This window comes from Balaenoptera musculus, chromosome 7, assembly GCF_009873245.2.
Source record: "Balaenoptera musculus isolate JJ_BM4_2016_0621 chromosome 7, mBalMus1.pri.v3, whole genome shotgun sequence".
Taxonomy (NCBI): Eukaryota; Metazoa; Chordata; class Mammalia; order Artiodactyla; family Balaenopteridae; genus Balaenoptera; species Balaenoptera musculus.
The window spans coordinates 1,849,015-1,864,748 of record NC_045791.1 but is presented as its reverse complement, the minus strand read 5'-3'; the positions used below and the strand labels follow the sequence as shown (position 1 = coordinate 1,864,748).

The window sequence follows — 15,734 nt, the reverse complement described above, 5'->3', positions numbered from 1 at the left end:
TGCCCCACTGGAAAACCATACGATTAAAGGTCCAAACAGAACCAGAAGAAAAATTAAGTAAAAGAGATCCCATCTATTCCACACAGAGGAGAAGGCAATTCAATGTACATCACAGCATTAACTTTCCTACACAAACTAGTTAAGGAGCAGCTCTTACTTATAGTGTAAAAGTCCTTTATTTAGATGACTCAGGAATCACCTGATGAGTGTAGCTGATGTGCTGGTGCACGGCCAGCAGACAGCTGCAGTGTCGCTGCTCCTGGGGTGGCCTCAGCTGGAGAGGTCGTGCTTGCCCTAGGGACCCACAACCAAGGACTGATGAAGGTGGGGGATAGAAGCCTACTGTCTCAGCCCTGCAGGGCTGGCTTTTCTCTCCAGCCAGTTCATCGCCCTTCCCTTCTTCCCAATCTGCATCTTGGAGGCTCCTTCCCAAAGAAACCGACTGGTGACACTTTGTGAAGTCTATTCTTCCCCCAATTTAAACTTTGCTAATCTTCCCTTGGAAACTCTTAAAGTCATGAGAAAAGAACAAATACAGTATAAAATCAGTCTAAGGTAACAACAAATTCCAAATACTCATTTTTTAAAATGAAAATATTTACTTTCCTAAATATCCTATAAATAAATGTATCTTCTATCCCAGGTTTAGAAACACTGATAATAAACATAATTCAGTTTATGAAAGAATTATGTTTTGGTATGTTTGATGTGATGATTTTTGCTATGCATAAAGAACTTTACCAAAAGAGCCAGGCCATCATTGTTTGAACCTTGACTCCATCATGACTGCTTTATGAGAGCATATGCTTCCATCAGTTTCTACAGGGTTTTGACTTAAAGCACCAGATCAAGAAATACTTCTCATATCTTATAGTTGTTAGGTTATACTGCAGTGTTTTCTTGAGACTTGGAAGTAACTATTCATCCCTGGCATTTGAAGGCCTCCTCAGTGAATTTCTTCCAAGACTTCAGAGTAAAGCCTGGGACCTGGGCTCGTTCCCAGGAGGGCTTATTAGCCGACTTTGCCATCTGCATGCAGGAAATGCTGATGCTGTAAAACGACTGAGGTTGTGCCTAGGGCAGAGGCCCCTGGTGCTCAGCTCTGAGGCTATGTGGACTTCAGTAGTTGTTTTTAAAAAATAAGTAGTAAATATAGTGCTGAGTCATAAGTGCTACAGACATGCCAAGAAGTATATAAAGAAAATGTGGGAAAACTGAACAGTAAATATAGTTTTAATTAATTGTGGTTAGCTCACAAAAGCCATACAATAGGATATATCAACAGCTGGCTTTTACATTGATTGACATTGGTGGAAGCTATTTTCCATTTTGGAACTTCCCAGGCATATAAAAGAAAACAAAACTTCTGTGACTAAGCAAAAGGGGAATAAAGTGCTTTAATTTATTTTTAATATTAATAATTACATTTTCAAAAACGATTATTTTACATTTAAAGGTATCAATACCATAAATCTATAGCTTATAGTAGGAAATATAAGTGTAAACAGCCTATACACATTCTGCATTATTGATACAGTTTTATATGCATAACCCTATATACTAACCAATAATCTCCAGAGAAAACACATAAAACCCACTTGTCTAGACAGTAGACAACAGTTTTAAAAACAAACCAAAATAGATTCCCGTTTCGCAGCTGTATGTGGTGGAAACGTGTATGTATGAAGATTAAATCTGAGGCATTTACTACACTGAAGATATCTGCTCCATGCCAGCCATGAGTGACAGTGCTAGAGATTCCACTGTGGGAAGAATAAAAATAGGTTAATAAAATAGGTTTAAATGTTTGAAAATGGCTAAATAGGCTCTAATAAATGTCTTGAAAAGTATTTAGAGACATTTTCTATTTTTAATTAAAATACTCATTATTTTTAACATATAATAAAGATGGTAATCTTCATTTATTAAATACAATTGAGAAAGTACGATTTATTTCTATTTCAGATCATTTTAGTTTTGAAAACAAAAAAAGTCTGGGCATTACACTGAACAAATCACATTTTTCAAAATGTCATAAAATCTGGCCTCAATTCATAACAAAACGCCATGTTCTGAGCTATGAGTGGAATCTCCTTGTGTAACAGTCACCCAGTGCAAAAATGGACAAATGCATCAATGCTTCCTCTAACACAGTATGGTTTTTTTTTTGGCCAAGGGTAAAAATGGGGGAGGCTGAGAGGTGGCAGTAGGGGCTTACAACATTAATTTGTTTTTAAATACTTGTGTAATAAACAAATGCCTCTTCGTTGTAGAAGTCACCCGACACAGGAATACAGGGATCTAAGTAAGCACTGTGAGATCAGAACTTTCTCTCTGTTTTCCTGCCTGGCCGGCCCCCAGCTTCTTCACCACTTACAAAGAGCCGTCGGGGAGGGCCGGGGGTCAGGAGGACTGGCTCGGCGTGGGGTCCTCTAGGATTCCAGTGTGCCACACCGACAGTGGGTTTCTCTATCCTTGCAAAGATTATGTGCCTCTGGCCGGTCACTGCCCCGCCTACCTGTACTGTGGGTGCAGCAGGTCAGCACTGAAGGGCTCATCTCATCCCAGAATTTATTTAGACTTCTTTGCATTCACAACTTTCCGATGATATGTTTTTGTTTGTTTATTCTGTGTTCACTCGTTACTCTAACAGTATTTTAAAAAATGTTCAGCTACTCTTAATGAGCATATCACAATTTGAATATACAGTAATAGGGAACAAATTAGCCCTGCATACTTTTCTCAAAAAAGCTCTGCAAGAGATACTACTTAGTCCTTTGTGTCTGTAGATTAAATGACTATCTTCTCCCCATGACTCACCCCACAGACCTCTGTCTGCTTCACACACTGTCTGTGTACTGAACTGTCAGGCCTGCATTTCCTTGTGTAAGAGGCAGCCTTGGGAATTTTAAAATTGCTAAAAAAACAAAAAACAAACACCCCCCACCCCCGCAAACCCTATCTTTTGAAAAGAAATAGTTACAAAGGCTACACATGACAGTGAAGTGTGACTGAAACCTATTCTGCCATCTGCTTTACTTAACGATGGTTTTAGAAATCCATTGGTGTAACACATGATATACTAGAAAGCAAAATCTTCCGTCTCAATGTTTTACATCTGATTCACTCACTCCACTGTAATTTGGGAAAAACAATTCAACTGCTGAGGGACTTTCCAGGTTTGAAGTGGTGAAAAATTCTAATTCTTCATGAGATCAGTACCAAAACAATAACAGGTAGACTTAGTTATCAGAAAATATAAAAGCAGTAATATTTTAACACAATACTCACGATGGGGAAAGGATCCTCTACAGACAGCTTTGTTTAAAACTGTTACAAGAAACATATGGCAGTTTTTAAAATCAGACTCCATTTTCTCTATAGATTCCATTCTAGGAAAGAAAGTAAATTTCAATTTAGGTAAATGCATAAGGAGTTACTAGGTAGGCTATAAAATACCTTTGGAGTAATTTCAAATGTGCTTCAGTTTAATTACGTAGAATCCTAAGTCTAAGGAGTTACTAGGTAGGCTATAAAATACCTTTGGAGTAATTTCAAATGTGCTTCAGTTTAATTACGTAGAATCCTAAGTCTAAAGATTCTAAAATAAAATATAAAATTTCCTGCCAAACTTTCAAAGAGTCTGAAGGAAAGTGTCATTAGGATACAAAACTGCTGCTTCAGGATGGCAGTGAGTTCTAGAGTGAGGATAACGGGATAGTCCCTTTTCTATTGCACGGTTCTATACTTTTACTTTCCACAAGCACACCTTCTTTGAAATAAACAGCACATAGAGATATAAAACCTTACATTTTAAACTTACTAAAAAACTTGTTATTACGGGAAATAGCAAACACCCGTACCCAGCTTCAGTAGTCACCGCCCTGCAGGCAGTCCTACTTACACCCTCAGCCCCATATCTTTAGAAGCAAAGTTGAGACATCATAGCATTTCAGTCATAAATATTTCAGTGTGTACACACTAAAGATAAATACTCCTTTAAAATCATAGTCACCATACCATTTGCTTAAAAATTTCACCTTGCTTTAAACATTTTTCACTTTCTGCTTTAAATGTGAATCAAGATCAGTTAATTTCCATAAACTGCGATGGTTAATGTGCCTCTTAAGTCCTCCTCACCCCCTTGTTGAAGAAACAGTTCAATTTTAGCCAAGTATACGCAGCAGTGTTATTACCTTCTCCGCCACCTGACAGTGACATGGAGGGAGAAGTCTGCTGCACACACTTGAGACAGCAATAATAAAGTAAGACTTCTGTTTTCACCCCTGCAATGAGGAATTTTATCTACCATCTTTCACCCCTGCAATGAGGAATTTTATCTACCAATGAGGAATTTTTATCCACCATTTAGAGTATTCTGACACAGCCATATGTTAAGATTTTAGATTAGTGCTATAATGAACTTTCAGCTCCTTACTAATACCAACTAAGTACAAGCTATTATCCCAACAGCCCAGTCAACCAGACTTGCTCTTTTAAATATATTTCAAGGAAGTAATAATAGCAGCATTACATTAATTTTATAAACAAGACAGGGACAAACTATTGAGCTGCACATTCAAGGTAACAGTAGAGGATGGTACTCTGGATAGGAAGAAAGAGCTCCTGGGTCCTCTGACTTTCTATGTGATAGGTGTGGATAATAAACACCCTAAAAGTAAAATATACAATCATTCTTTTAGAGCTCTCTAAAATACAATTTTGGACTAGGATCTAGCATGATGTCCAGAATTTGGTTTAAAATAATTGAGTGAATGGGAGTGGGAGTGGGCAGTAAACACAAAACAGAACTGATTGTCACTGGCATCTACTGAAGTGGAGTGATGGACCCCAGGGTCTGTTATGCTCCCCGCCCACTTCTGTGTATGCTCGAAGGCATCCATTAACAAAAATTTAGCAAACCTATACAACAGGAATGTAATTTAAGGATATTTGCTTGTCCTAATCAAAAGACTTCAGATTTTTCTTGTTTTACCGCTCAGAAAAGAATTGCATAATTCTTGATCCTGCCTAGCTCAGATGAACAAATTCAATTCTTCAATTCTCTCCATAATTATAAGTGTATGTGATGTGTTGCCAAGATGAAAAACAAGGCTCCCAGAATGAAGCCAGCTAAAAGTGAAACTGGTCACAGCACAGAGGCTCCACAAACTTCGTACTTACTGCCACGCCCCCAGGCCAGCCTGCCAACCGTCTGCAAACATGAGGGCCAAGTTCAACACCTTCATGATGGCTTCCTTCACAAAACTGACCTGGAGAGAAAGCCATGGAAGAACACAGGCTCTGTGACCATGTTTGGACACTGACACCAACACTTTCACCTAATTTAAATGAGTCACAGAAAAAGCTCAGTGAAATCATTGCCTTCTAGGTATAAGGAAGGGTACTAGGCTCTGAACAAAATGCACTTGGAATTGGGCCACATGCCTACTGCACCCACAGTACAGGTATATCAGCAGCAGAGTCTGACCAACAGAGCCAGCAAGCTACCATTTCCTGGGACAGCCATTTGAATTCACCAGTGAAATGGGGCAAGTTATTCCAACGGCTGTAAGATGACTTAATCCCATATATTCACATCAAGCTGGACACATTTCCTGACCAAAGCACTATTATTCCATAACTGCAAATAAAATTGTCTTATTGAATCCAAACACAGTGCTGAGTGAGTGCAGACTGTCACAATAAAGTTGTCAACTGTTTCTCTTACATGTAACTTCCAGTCATATGGCACAAATCTGTAACCTATTTGATCTGGTCCTTCCTTTAAGAATATTTTGCAGATCAGAAGCTTAATAAGTATAAAATTCCAAAGTAGAGAGACAACTTCCCTTGGCTGGCTTCATTCCTGCCTCAGTGGCCAAGTTCACAGGTGACACCTCACGTACCTTTTCTCTCAGCAGACATCGATCATGGATGGTTGACAAGTATCTATAGTGAATTTTAATCAATTGATCTAAATCCTTGGCTTCTTCGACTTGATGTTGAAACTCCAGCCCTGTACTGTGAAGAATCTTGAAAGAGAAAGATGACAAATTTAATCAATAGATTTTTTTCTTTGAGAACTAATGTGCCACACACAAAACTTTTTTACCAACCTCTTCTACATTCACTTGCACAGGGAGGGAATGCCTCAGTCTGGACTAACAGACTGCTCCTGTGTGGAGGGGCAAGTATATGAACTGTATAGGATATGCAGTAATTTTTTAAAAAAAGTCACCAGGTAAATTGAATTTATATGTTTTAATAAATTCCACTGCTTACATAATGGTCTTTCTTTAAAAGGAACATAACTGTACTTCAAGTAGAAAACAAAAAACAAATTAAACAAAAACTTAACTACCATGGTAGAGAGTAAACGGTAAGCTACCATTTACTCTCAACAATTAAGGGCTTAAGGTTGGCCCTCTGAAGGCCGCTAGTGCACGGGAAACAGAGAGCACTTCTGCCATGTGTATCATGTCTAAAACACAGGCTTCAAAGGCTCACTTCATCCAAACAAAAGTGGGTTCTTAGAACCCACCTACCAGAATGACTACAGATTTTTTTTAGCAATGAGTACTGTCCTCGAATAACACTGCTACTGTTCAAACATCTGAACTCCTCTTCAGAAGCTACTCTAGAACTGGTTTTAATATGTGTAAGAAAAGCAGGTTTACTCTACGAGTTACTTCTTATATTTAAGAAAAAAGTATATAATCTGGCTGCATTTTCCTCCTTACACCCCATACTAGCCTGACAGATTTGTTTTTAGGCTTCCATTACAAAAAACTGAAGCCATTTTCCAGGGACAGCCCTGTTCCCACTGGTGACATTTAAAGGACTACGTGGCAAGTTCTGATGGCAAGTCCAAAAGAGGAGCTCTGCGTGTGTCATCCCAAGGGGTCACTAGACAGGAGAGACACAGTGTCTGGATACATGTGCTCTGGCATGTTTTAAAAAACACTTCCCCCTGCTGCCATGTTATTTTATGATCAAGGTTTTAGTATGTGCTATCTTTACATTTACAGTCTATAAGTATTTTGTGTGCTTGTTTGTATTTATAAATATATTACAAGTAATTCTCGATGAACAGATGTATACACGGTGATAGAACTGAGTGGATGGACAGACACGAACCCTGGTCATGATGTAGTTGTGTAAGCTGTTCACAAAGTGCATGAGCTTCACTCTTAAGAGGAACATACGATGAATCTGCTGTCTTACTGGCTCCTTCTGTGGTCCAAAATTAGCAGCTGTGTCTTGTCCTCCTAAAAGTCCTTCAAGTTGTGGTTCTTCAGCAGGACTAGCTAGTTCTGTGAAGGAACGAAGAGGAGAGGGGGTGGGAAGAGCATCCACTCAGACCCCACCTGCACCACTGCACAGAGCAGGACTTGTAATGGCGTGGTCATCAGCCCTGTAAAGGGCACTCGGCTGGATGCACAGCAGGGACCCCATCCTCCCTATCTGGAAGGTGAAGCAGTAAAAGCTGCCGTATCACCTTGATTATCACTGTCATCAAAAATATAACAACAAAGTCCCATTAACTTGTCATTAAAACTTTTTCACATAACCTAAGAATTTTTATTCTGGCTAAATTCCTAATTTAGTTATTGTATTTCAGATTAACTGTACTCATTCAGGGAAGTTAATTCTGATGTCTGTAAAGCTATTGCCATAAATACATATCATTTTGGCACTTGTGTATACATAAAAAATGACCTAAGACTACCAACCTTTTTTTCAGTGCTAAAATTAAATTATAATTTATCTGTTGAAAACAAATCTTACCACCAAATAGTAAAACATCCAGACTATATTTTGCCCATTTTATTTGCAATAAGAGAAGAAACACCTGATTATAAATTTTTTGACATTCCAAACTTATAACAATGTCCACAGGCCATGGGACCTACGAAAACAAAAACAGAAAATTAGAATAGAAAGTAACCTATTACTCATATGTCTCAATTTTTTTTTTTTTGTGGCTGTGCCGCACAGTATGTGGGAATCTCAGTTCCCTGACCAGGGATTGAACCCACGCCCCCTACATTGGAAGTGCGGAGTCTTAACCACTGGACCGCCAGGAAAGTCCCTTGTATGCCTTCATTTTAATACAAAATGTTCTTACACAGAACATCATCAGCACATACCTTATAGCTCAGGGTCAGACCATCTAAGATATGAACAGGGAGTTTCTTCTTAGCTGTGTCAACATTTTCAAAAGATATAGATAGACTAGATAAAGAAATAACAGTTTTAGTTATTTAACACTTTGAGTTATTTAATTTACATATTCCAAAAAGACATTTCATAAAAGGAATGCAGATATTCCATATTTTTCTAAGCATATATTCCAGAATAGAAATCAGGTTTCAGAAATAAGGAAGGGGGGCAAAATTTTTAAATAATGGGTTTAGCTATAAAAAAGAAGATACTTATAGTAAATTACTTAGGAAAAAAGACAAAGTCAGGGAAGGTTAACTGCATTTGCCAGGTGCCTAGTCCTGGTAGAGTTCAGCAAGAGGCTCAGGAGACGGACCCTCTGTTGGGGGTGGCAGGAGAGAGGGTGGGGAGAGAGAGACAGAGAGAGAGAGAGGGAGAGGGAGTGTGTGTGTGTGTCTGGGGCGGGGAGAGGCTGTTCTCCTCACCCTGGAGAGCAGGCATATGCAAGTGTGTGGGCAAGAATGGGGTCTGAAAGTGAGAGAGTGGCATGGACATATATACACTACCAAGTGTGAAACCGATAGCTGGTGGGAGGCAGCCGCATAGCACAGGGAGATCAGCTCGGTGCTTTGTGACCGCCTGGAGGGGTGGGATAGGGAGGGCGGGAGGGAGGGAGGCGTAGGAGGGAAAAGATATGGGGACATATGTATATGTATAACTGATACACTTTGTTATAAAGCAGAAACTAACACACCATTGTAAAGCAGTTACACTCCAATAACGATGTTAAAAAAAAAAATGGGGTCTGCTTCTAAAGCAAAGGTGTCACACATGCCTTCTTCCACTCTTTCCCAACTAGTTTGAGTGTGACTCTCAATAGAATGCAGCTACCATAGGGCATGGAAATGTTCCTGAGCCAGGCACTTATCTCCTTCACTCCTCAGAGCAGTTCTGTCACTGGGCTGAGAAAGGACGTGACTCTCCCAGGTTACAGAGGCACCCGTGACGGTGCCTGGATGCAGCCCACGGAAGGTTAACTGTAATGCCGAGGCAGGAGTTAGCCTTACAACCAGAGATGTAAGGGGCGGTGTGTGATTTACGAGTTTAGCCAATTCATTCCATGTCAGACTAGTCAGAATTTTTTTATCTCGTAAGTCTGTTACACGTGCATCTACTAAGTACTTAGTAGGCACCTACTGAATACCTTGTCAAGTGCTGCACTAAGCAGGTGATAAAAAGCCAATCCCTCCCCCCCTCCAGGGGCTCATAGCCCAGAGCAAACAAAACGTGCAGTCACCCTCCAGTCACCAAGCCAGGGGGGCAGAGCTTTGCAGGAGTGCAGACAACTGCTGGCCATGCCCATGGGAGAGCAGCTAACTCAGTTAACTGGAGGGTGCAGACACGTGAAGGCTCCTGCGGGAGACAGTACAGCTCTCAGGGGAACCAGAAATGTCCCAAATCCCTGAAGTGGGAAGTGTGGTGGAGAGAGAAGGCGATGTGTCTGTCTCTGTGTGCACAAGAAGCGAGGTGGGGAGCCAGACAGTGAAAAGCTCTTTCTCAGGAGAAGCTCGGCCCATCTGCTCCGAGGCGCCAAGGAGCCCGAGCGTGCGTGGGGGCGGGGCGGCTAGTGTCCCGTGTGGCCCTGGAAGGCCAAGCGGAAGGGAGAGACGCCGAGACAGCTGGTTAGCAGGCGGCAGGGAGGTGCTCTCCAGCGAGCGCTGAAGGGCATGGGGAATGTCATCCAGGAGGCAGAACCGAGGGACCAGGGTATGTGGGGGCCGGCAGAGAGGAAGGAACCTAAGGTGAGCTACACTGGGCACTGGGATGAACAGTAGTCCCATCCAGAAGAAACAAAGGGCTGAGACAACGATGAAGCTCAGTTTTGGACACATGGCCTCTGAGGAAAGTCATGAGGCACTGGTTGTGCAGGCACCTGGGCTAAAGGTACTGACCTGCAGGTCACTAGGGGTCGCTGAAGCCATCAACATGGAATGAAGGTGCCCCAGGCAGGAGAGCGAGAAGCTACGCTAAGGGTGGGCGGAGGGCAAGGGGCTCACAGGGAGGATGCAGGAGCACCAGTGACAAGGGAGGGGTACGGGCAGGGCAGGGGAGCCTGGAACCGAGAAGGAGACCTGTGGGTGCAGACTCAGGGAGCCTGAGGGCACAGACAGGCACCTAGAATACGTGGAAGCCACAGGAGAAGGGGTCCCAATGGGGTGGCTCATTTGTCCTGAGTTAATCTATGCGTGGGAATCTCAATAAAAATAGCACCAATGTTTTTGGTTTTGTTTTTGTTTTGCTGGATGGAGCTAGACAAGATAATAAATAAAGTACATTTGTCAAAATAAATAAGCAAGAATAGCCAGGAAAACCCTATTAATAAAACAGAATGCTATTGGCATGTGAATAAACAGAACAGTGAAACAGGATGGAAAATTTAGAGAGACCCAATGCATATAACTCAAGTGCATATGAAAATTTAATGATAAAGGGGTATCAAGTAAATGGGGAAAGGTGGATTTTTTTTTTTTTTAAAGAAATGTGATGGCAACCAATTAGTCATTTGGAAAAAAGATAAAACTGGATCTATTTCTCATGTTTTTTAGCTGAATAAATTCCAAATGGATCAACATCTAAATGTAAAAAAATCCATTCAAGCATTAAAAGAAAACATGGGTGAATTTCTTTATAAACTTGGATACAGTAAAACTTTCTTAACTATCACTTAAAATTCAGAAGTAATAAGAAAAAAGATAGATTATAAAACTAAAAAATATCTTCATGACAAAACAAGAAATTGTTATACCATAAGCAGAACAAAAAGACAAATGCCGAACTGGGAAACCTATAAAAAGAGCTTCTAGGGAATTCCCTGGTGGTCCAGTGGTCAGAACTCTGCACTTCCACTGCAGGGGGCATGGGTTTGATCCCTGGTTGGGGAACTAAGATCCCACAAGCCATGTGGCACAGCCAAAAAAACAAAAAAAAAAGAGCTTCTAAAAATGGAGAGGATGAAGACCAACAACTTGATACTGACAGAAATAGTGGCAAAAGATACGGAGAGTTCACTTTAAAACAAATGCAAAAACAAGCAATATGAAAAGATAACTACACTCACATGGAAAAATGTAAATTAAAACTACACTGAGACATCATTTTTCATCATCAGACTGGCAAAAATCCAAAAGTCTGACAACATATTCTGTTGGTGAGGCTGTGGAGAAAGCCTCATTGCTGGTGGGAATTAGAAAAAACACAGCCTGTATGAAGAGGAATTTGGTAACTGCTAGCAGAGTTACACAGGTGTTTACCCTTTTACCTGGCAATCCCATTCTAGAAAAATACTCCAAAGTCACACTGGCAAAAATAAGAAGTGAAATGCACAAGACCAGTCACTGCATACATACATCGCAGAAGAACAGAATCCACGTGTCCACCAACAGGACACCTGGTTGAATGAACACAATCAGCTGTAAAGTAGTGCGGACAAGCTCTCTAGCCTGCAGTGCACTGGGTCTGGGATGTATTATCTACTTAAGAAAAGTTAAGCAGGTGTTAGAGAGTGCACACTGTGTGCTTCCTTTTGTGTAACATGTGAGGAGAAAAAGGAATATGTACACATATGGTTTTGGTTCCAAAAAATAAATGTTGGAAGGATAAAATAAAATCTAATAAAAAAGGTAATGAGGGAAGGGAGAAAATGGGCATGAACAGGAACAGAAGCCAGAGCTCCCTAAAAGTAATTTTGTATCAAAGATTTTAACTTAAGAAATATATAGATGTTTTATACAATTAAAAAACAAAATGGAATCAAGAAAAATAAAAATGAAGTGATTCCTAAAAGTAGAAAATAAAACAAATGAACCCAGCCCTATATTAGTGGTATAATCACATTGAGAATTGTTCCAGGTGACCTTGACTTGAAAGTACAAGGAAGAGAATATAGTCACAAGTATGTTTTAAACTCTCAGTGGGCTTGTTGCTGTTATTGTTACTTTGGAACTATTATGATTTATTATAGAATAAATATAATAAATATTTACGTTCATGTGTTAGTAAGCACTCAAGATACAAAAGAAAATCAAAAAAGTGAAACCCTGTAATCTTTAATACACACTGGAAATATCAATATGAGCTTATGATTCATCTTCCTCTTTCTACATATTTCCTAGCTCCATCCACTGAGTGAGCCCAGAATTATTGATAATCCAGTATAGACGAACACTCTGGGACACAGACCAAGGGCTTTTAAAGCCACAGAACAGACAGGACCAGTGCTCCTGGAAGAGGTGCAGAGCCTGGGGCAGGAAGTGCACAGGATGAGTCCGGACATCCAGTCCTGAAAGCAAAGATGCTCTCCAAGATTACTAGAGTCAAGTGAAGGAGTTCCGTCTGGGTAAAGATGGGACAGTCTGAGCAAGAAAAAAGGAATAACTGTAATAGATTGAAACATACTAAAAATAACAAAATTCATGAGTTTCTATTGATAGTGAAAAATATAACCTTAACCTTCCCTGGCCCCCCCTGGGGATTGCTAGGCACTAATTCCTTACTACGAAAAGAATCCAGCGGTTACCCTGCTTTTACTAACTATATAATTGATGAAAATTCTGCTTTTATGGAATCATCAAAGGTAATACATGACATACATAAAAGGAATTATTTTATCTACTACTAAGCAGTAGACGGTCAGTAACCTGGCATGGCTATGAGGAAAACAATGTCCTAAGTGGCATGTAATAAATGTTAATTATCATTATTACTTTTCAAGGGCCACTGAGGGAGCCAAGAAAGGTAGCCAAGCAAGGACATGGAACAGGAAAAAGGACCAACAAGCAGGGTGGAAAATGAGCCTCTGTTATACAAAGATTTAATGGCACCAACCCACAGACCTGGCCCAGTTGCTCAGCAGGCAGACTAACAGGGAGGAGGGAAGGTGAGTTCCCTAGCTGGGGATAAGCCAGTACAACAGCTCGAAAACAGGCAACCCTGTCTGTGAAAAGTGGTGGAATCTATTTCCCCTCTAACTGGTCTGGCCTCTGACTTGGTTTGTGGTGGAAGTGAGGGTCTGTGAGGTGCGGCCTGCAGCTCAGGCCTTGGCCAGTGCCAAGGGCTCTGCTCTCACTCTCTCAGAACACCGCCTGTGACACCACAGTGAAGGCTGGTGCAGCCGGCTGGAGGGCAAGGCGTGGGGTAGGAAGGCGGCCAGTGTGGACTCCAGCCATGTGAGCAAGGCCATCAGACCCTGAGAGACCACACGGTGCCATCTCACATCTCCTCTCACTCAGTGGGCAAGTCGCTGCTGTCTCAGCTCTTTTTTTTTCCTCAAAATATTTATTTATTTGGCTGTGTCGGGTCTTAGTCGTAGCATGTGGGATCTTTGCTGGGGCATGCGGGATCTTTTTCGTTACGGCATATGAACTATTAGTTGCGGCATGTGGGATGTAGTTCCCCGACCAGGGATCGAACCTGGGCTCCCTGCACTGGGAGCCCAGAGTCTTACCCACTGGACCACCAGGGAAGTCCCTGCCTCAGTTTTCTAATGTGTAAAATAACATTAGTAAAACTCACAGGGGTTGGTGTGAGGATTAAATAAGATCACATATAAAAGAGTTCATGACACATGGATTATCTTATAATATTTAAAATAAAAGGTCCTCCCATATTTTACCGAGAACTGTCTTCAGGATAACGCTGTCCTACTGCTTCTTGAAGCTGGACATTAAGAAAAGACACATTCTGCCAGGTTTCCTTTTCTCTTATTTTATCAAAAATTGATGTGTAGAAGTCATACATGGTATCTCCCCCTTCCATTAAGAAGAAATTCCTCATGGCCTGCAAGTACTCAACCAACCTGAATGAAGAGAAAATAAGTGACAGAAAGATCTTAGGCTCATAAGATAGGATTCTAGATCAGGATCAGGTTTTGTACACCATCATTTTTAGTGAAATGGGTTTACACTGTACATTTACTAAAATTAGAAATACTAACACATCTTAAAGATTTTCAAAAATAATAAAAACAGCATATGGTTTACTTTTAATAATCAAAAAGAAGTTATTTTTCTTAACATTGAGGAAAATTTGGCAAAGTCACAAAAGTGTAATAAAAAAAGTTAATCCAAATCTACTATTCATGATGAATTTCCACTGTTAATATTTAGGGTATTTCTTCCCAGTGTTTTTTTCCATGCATTAAAAAAAATAGTTCCTACCATATTATATATCTTATTTTTTAAGATTTAAGAAACTTTACATTATTTAAAACTCTGTATAAACATAATTTGTATGAACTTTACAAAGTTCATACATGGAAATGAATATGCCATATTTTAATATGGATATGCCACAATTTAAAGAACTAGTCATCCATTACTAAGTAATTTCATGTTTTTTCTCTGATAGCAAACTTCATGACAAGCATTTTTGTGTAACAAGCTTTTTCTATATTTCATTTGGGATAAACTCTCAGAAACAAATTTCACAATAAAGTTAAGAAAACACTGATGGTCTACTGATCCTCTCAAAAGAAAACTGTTTATTGCATATCCATTCCTTACTCTAATAAAAATTAGCCTGAAATCTAGGTTTAAAAATAACTTCAGCTATTCTTAAAGTACAATAAACTACCGACTACCTCCCAAATGAAACCACTCCTCATACCTGTAATCTTTTTTTAGAGTTCGCATGAGGTTTCCACAGCAATCTAGATACTGCTTGTCAATATGAGGATAGAGGCAAGATCTCAGCGTTAATTCAAAAGTCTGGCAAGTCACAGATTCTGATGATCTATCCACACATATGTCTCCACCAGCAAACTTCTCGTGAAAGTCACTCTGTTCCAAATACAACCTTTAATATAAAAATATGTCTTCTTTTTAAGAGCTGTCAACAGAATTCTCTTTTTAAAAAAAGACATCAATTCTTTTTTCTTTTAATGGAGGTACAGTTGATTTACAATATTATACAAGTTTCAGGTGTACAACATAGTGATTCACAATTTTTAAAGGTTATACTCTATAGTTATTATAAAATACTGGCATATTCCCTGTGCTGTACAATATATCCTTGTAGCTTATTTATTTTATACATAGTAATTTGTACCTCTTAATTCCTCACCCCTATCTTGCCCCTCCCCCTTGCCTCTCCCCACTGGTAAACCAATGTTTTGTTCTTTATATCTGTGAGTCTGTTTCTTTTTTGCCATATTCACCAGTTTGTTGTATTTTTTATTTTTATTTTTAAAATTTATTTATTTATTTATTTTTTGGCTGCGTTGGGTCTTCGTTGCTGTGCACGGGCTTTCTCTAGTTGTGGCGAGCGGGTGCTACTCTTCATTGCGGTGCACAGGCTTCTCATTGCGGTGGCTTCTCTTGTTGCGGAGCATGGGCTCTAGGCATGTGGGCTTCAGTAGTTGTGGCGCATGGGCTCAGTATTTGTGGCTCACGGGCTCTAGAGTGCAGGCTCAGTAGTTGTTGCACACAGGCCTACTTGCTCCGTGGCATGTGGGATCTTCCTGGACCAGGGATTGAACCCGGGTCCCCTGCACTGGCAGGCAGATTCTTAAC

At 40.2% G+C, this 15,734-nt stretch overlaps 1 protein-coding gene across 3 annotated transcripts in view; it reads right to left on the bottom strand.

Moving 5' to 3' along the window:
- Positions 1 to 1,215: 1,215 nt before the first annotated feature.
- Positions 1,216 to 15,734, bottom strand: part of TUBGCP5 (tubulin gamma complex associated protein 5) — a 55,866-nt gene continuing 41,347 nt past the window's right edge. For 2 of the 3 annotated variants that reach the window (XM_036858325.1, XM_036858327.1), the window contains 9 exons: positions 14,830 to 15,018; positions 13,838 to 14,020; positions 8,154 to 8,238; positions 7,792 to 7,912; positions 7,141 to 7,316; positions 5,910 to 6,035; positions 5,185 to 5,273; positions 3,292 to 3,392; positions 1,216 to 1,763 (listed from right to left, as the gene is read on the bottom strand). In XM_036858325.1, the coding sequence (XP_036714220.1) occupies positions 1,708 to 1,763; positions 3,292 to 3,392; positions 5,185 to 5,273; positions 5,910 to 6,035; positions 7,141 to 7,316; positions 7,792 to 7,912; positions 8,154 to 8,238; positions 13,838 to 14,020; positions 14,830 to 15,018 (1,126 nt within the window). In that variant the 3' untranslated portion in view covers positions 1,216 to 1,707. The remainder of the gene's footprint in view (positions 1,764 to 3,291; positions 3,393 to 5,184; positions 5,274 to 5,909; positions 6,036 to 7,140; positions 7,317 to 7,791; positions 7,913 to 8,153; positions 8,239 to 13,837; positions 14,021 to 14,829; positions 15,019 to 15,734) is intronic. The other variant, XM_036858326.1, reaches the window with a different exon arrangement.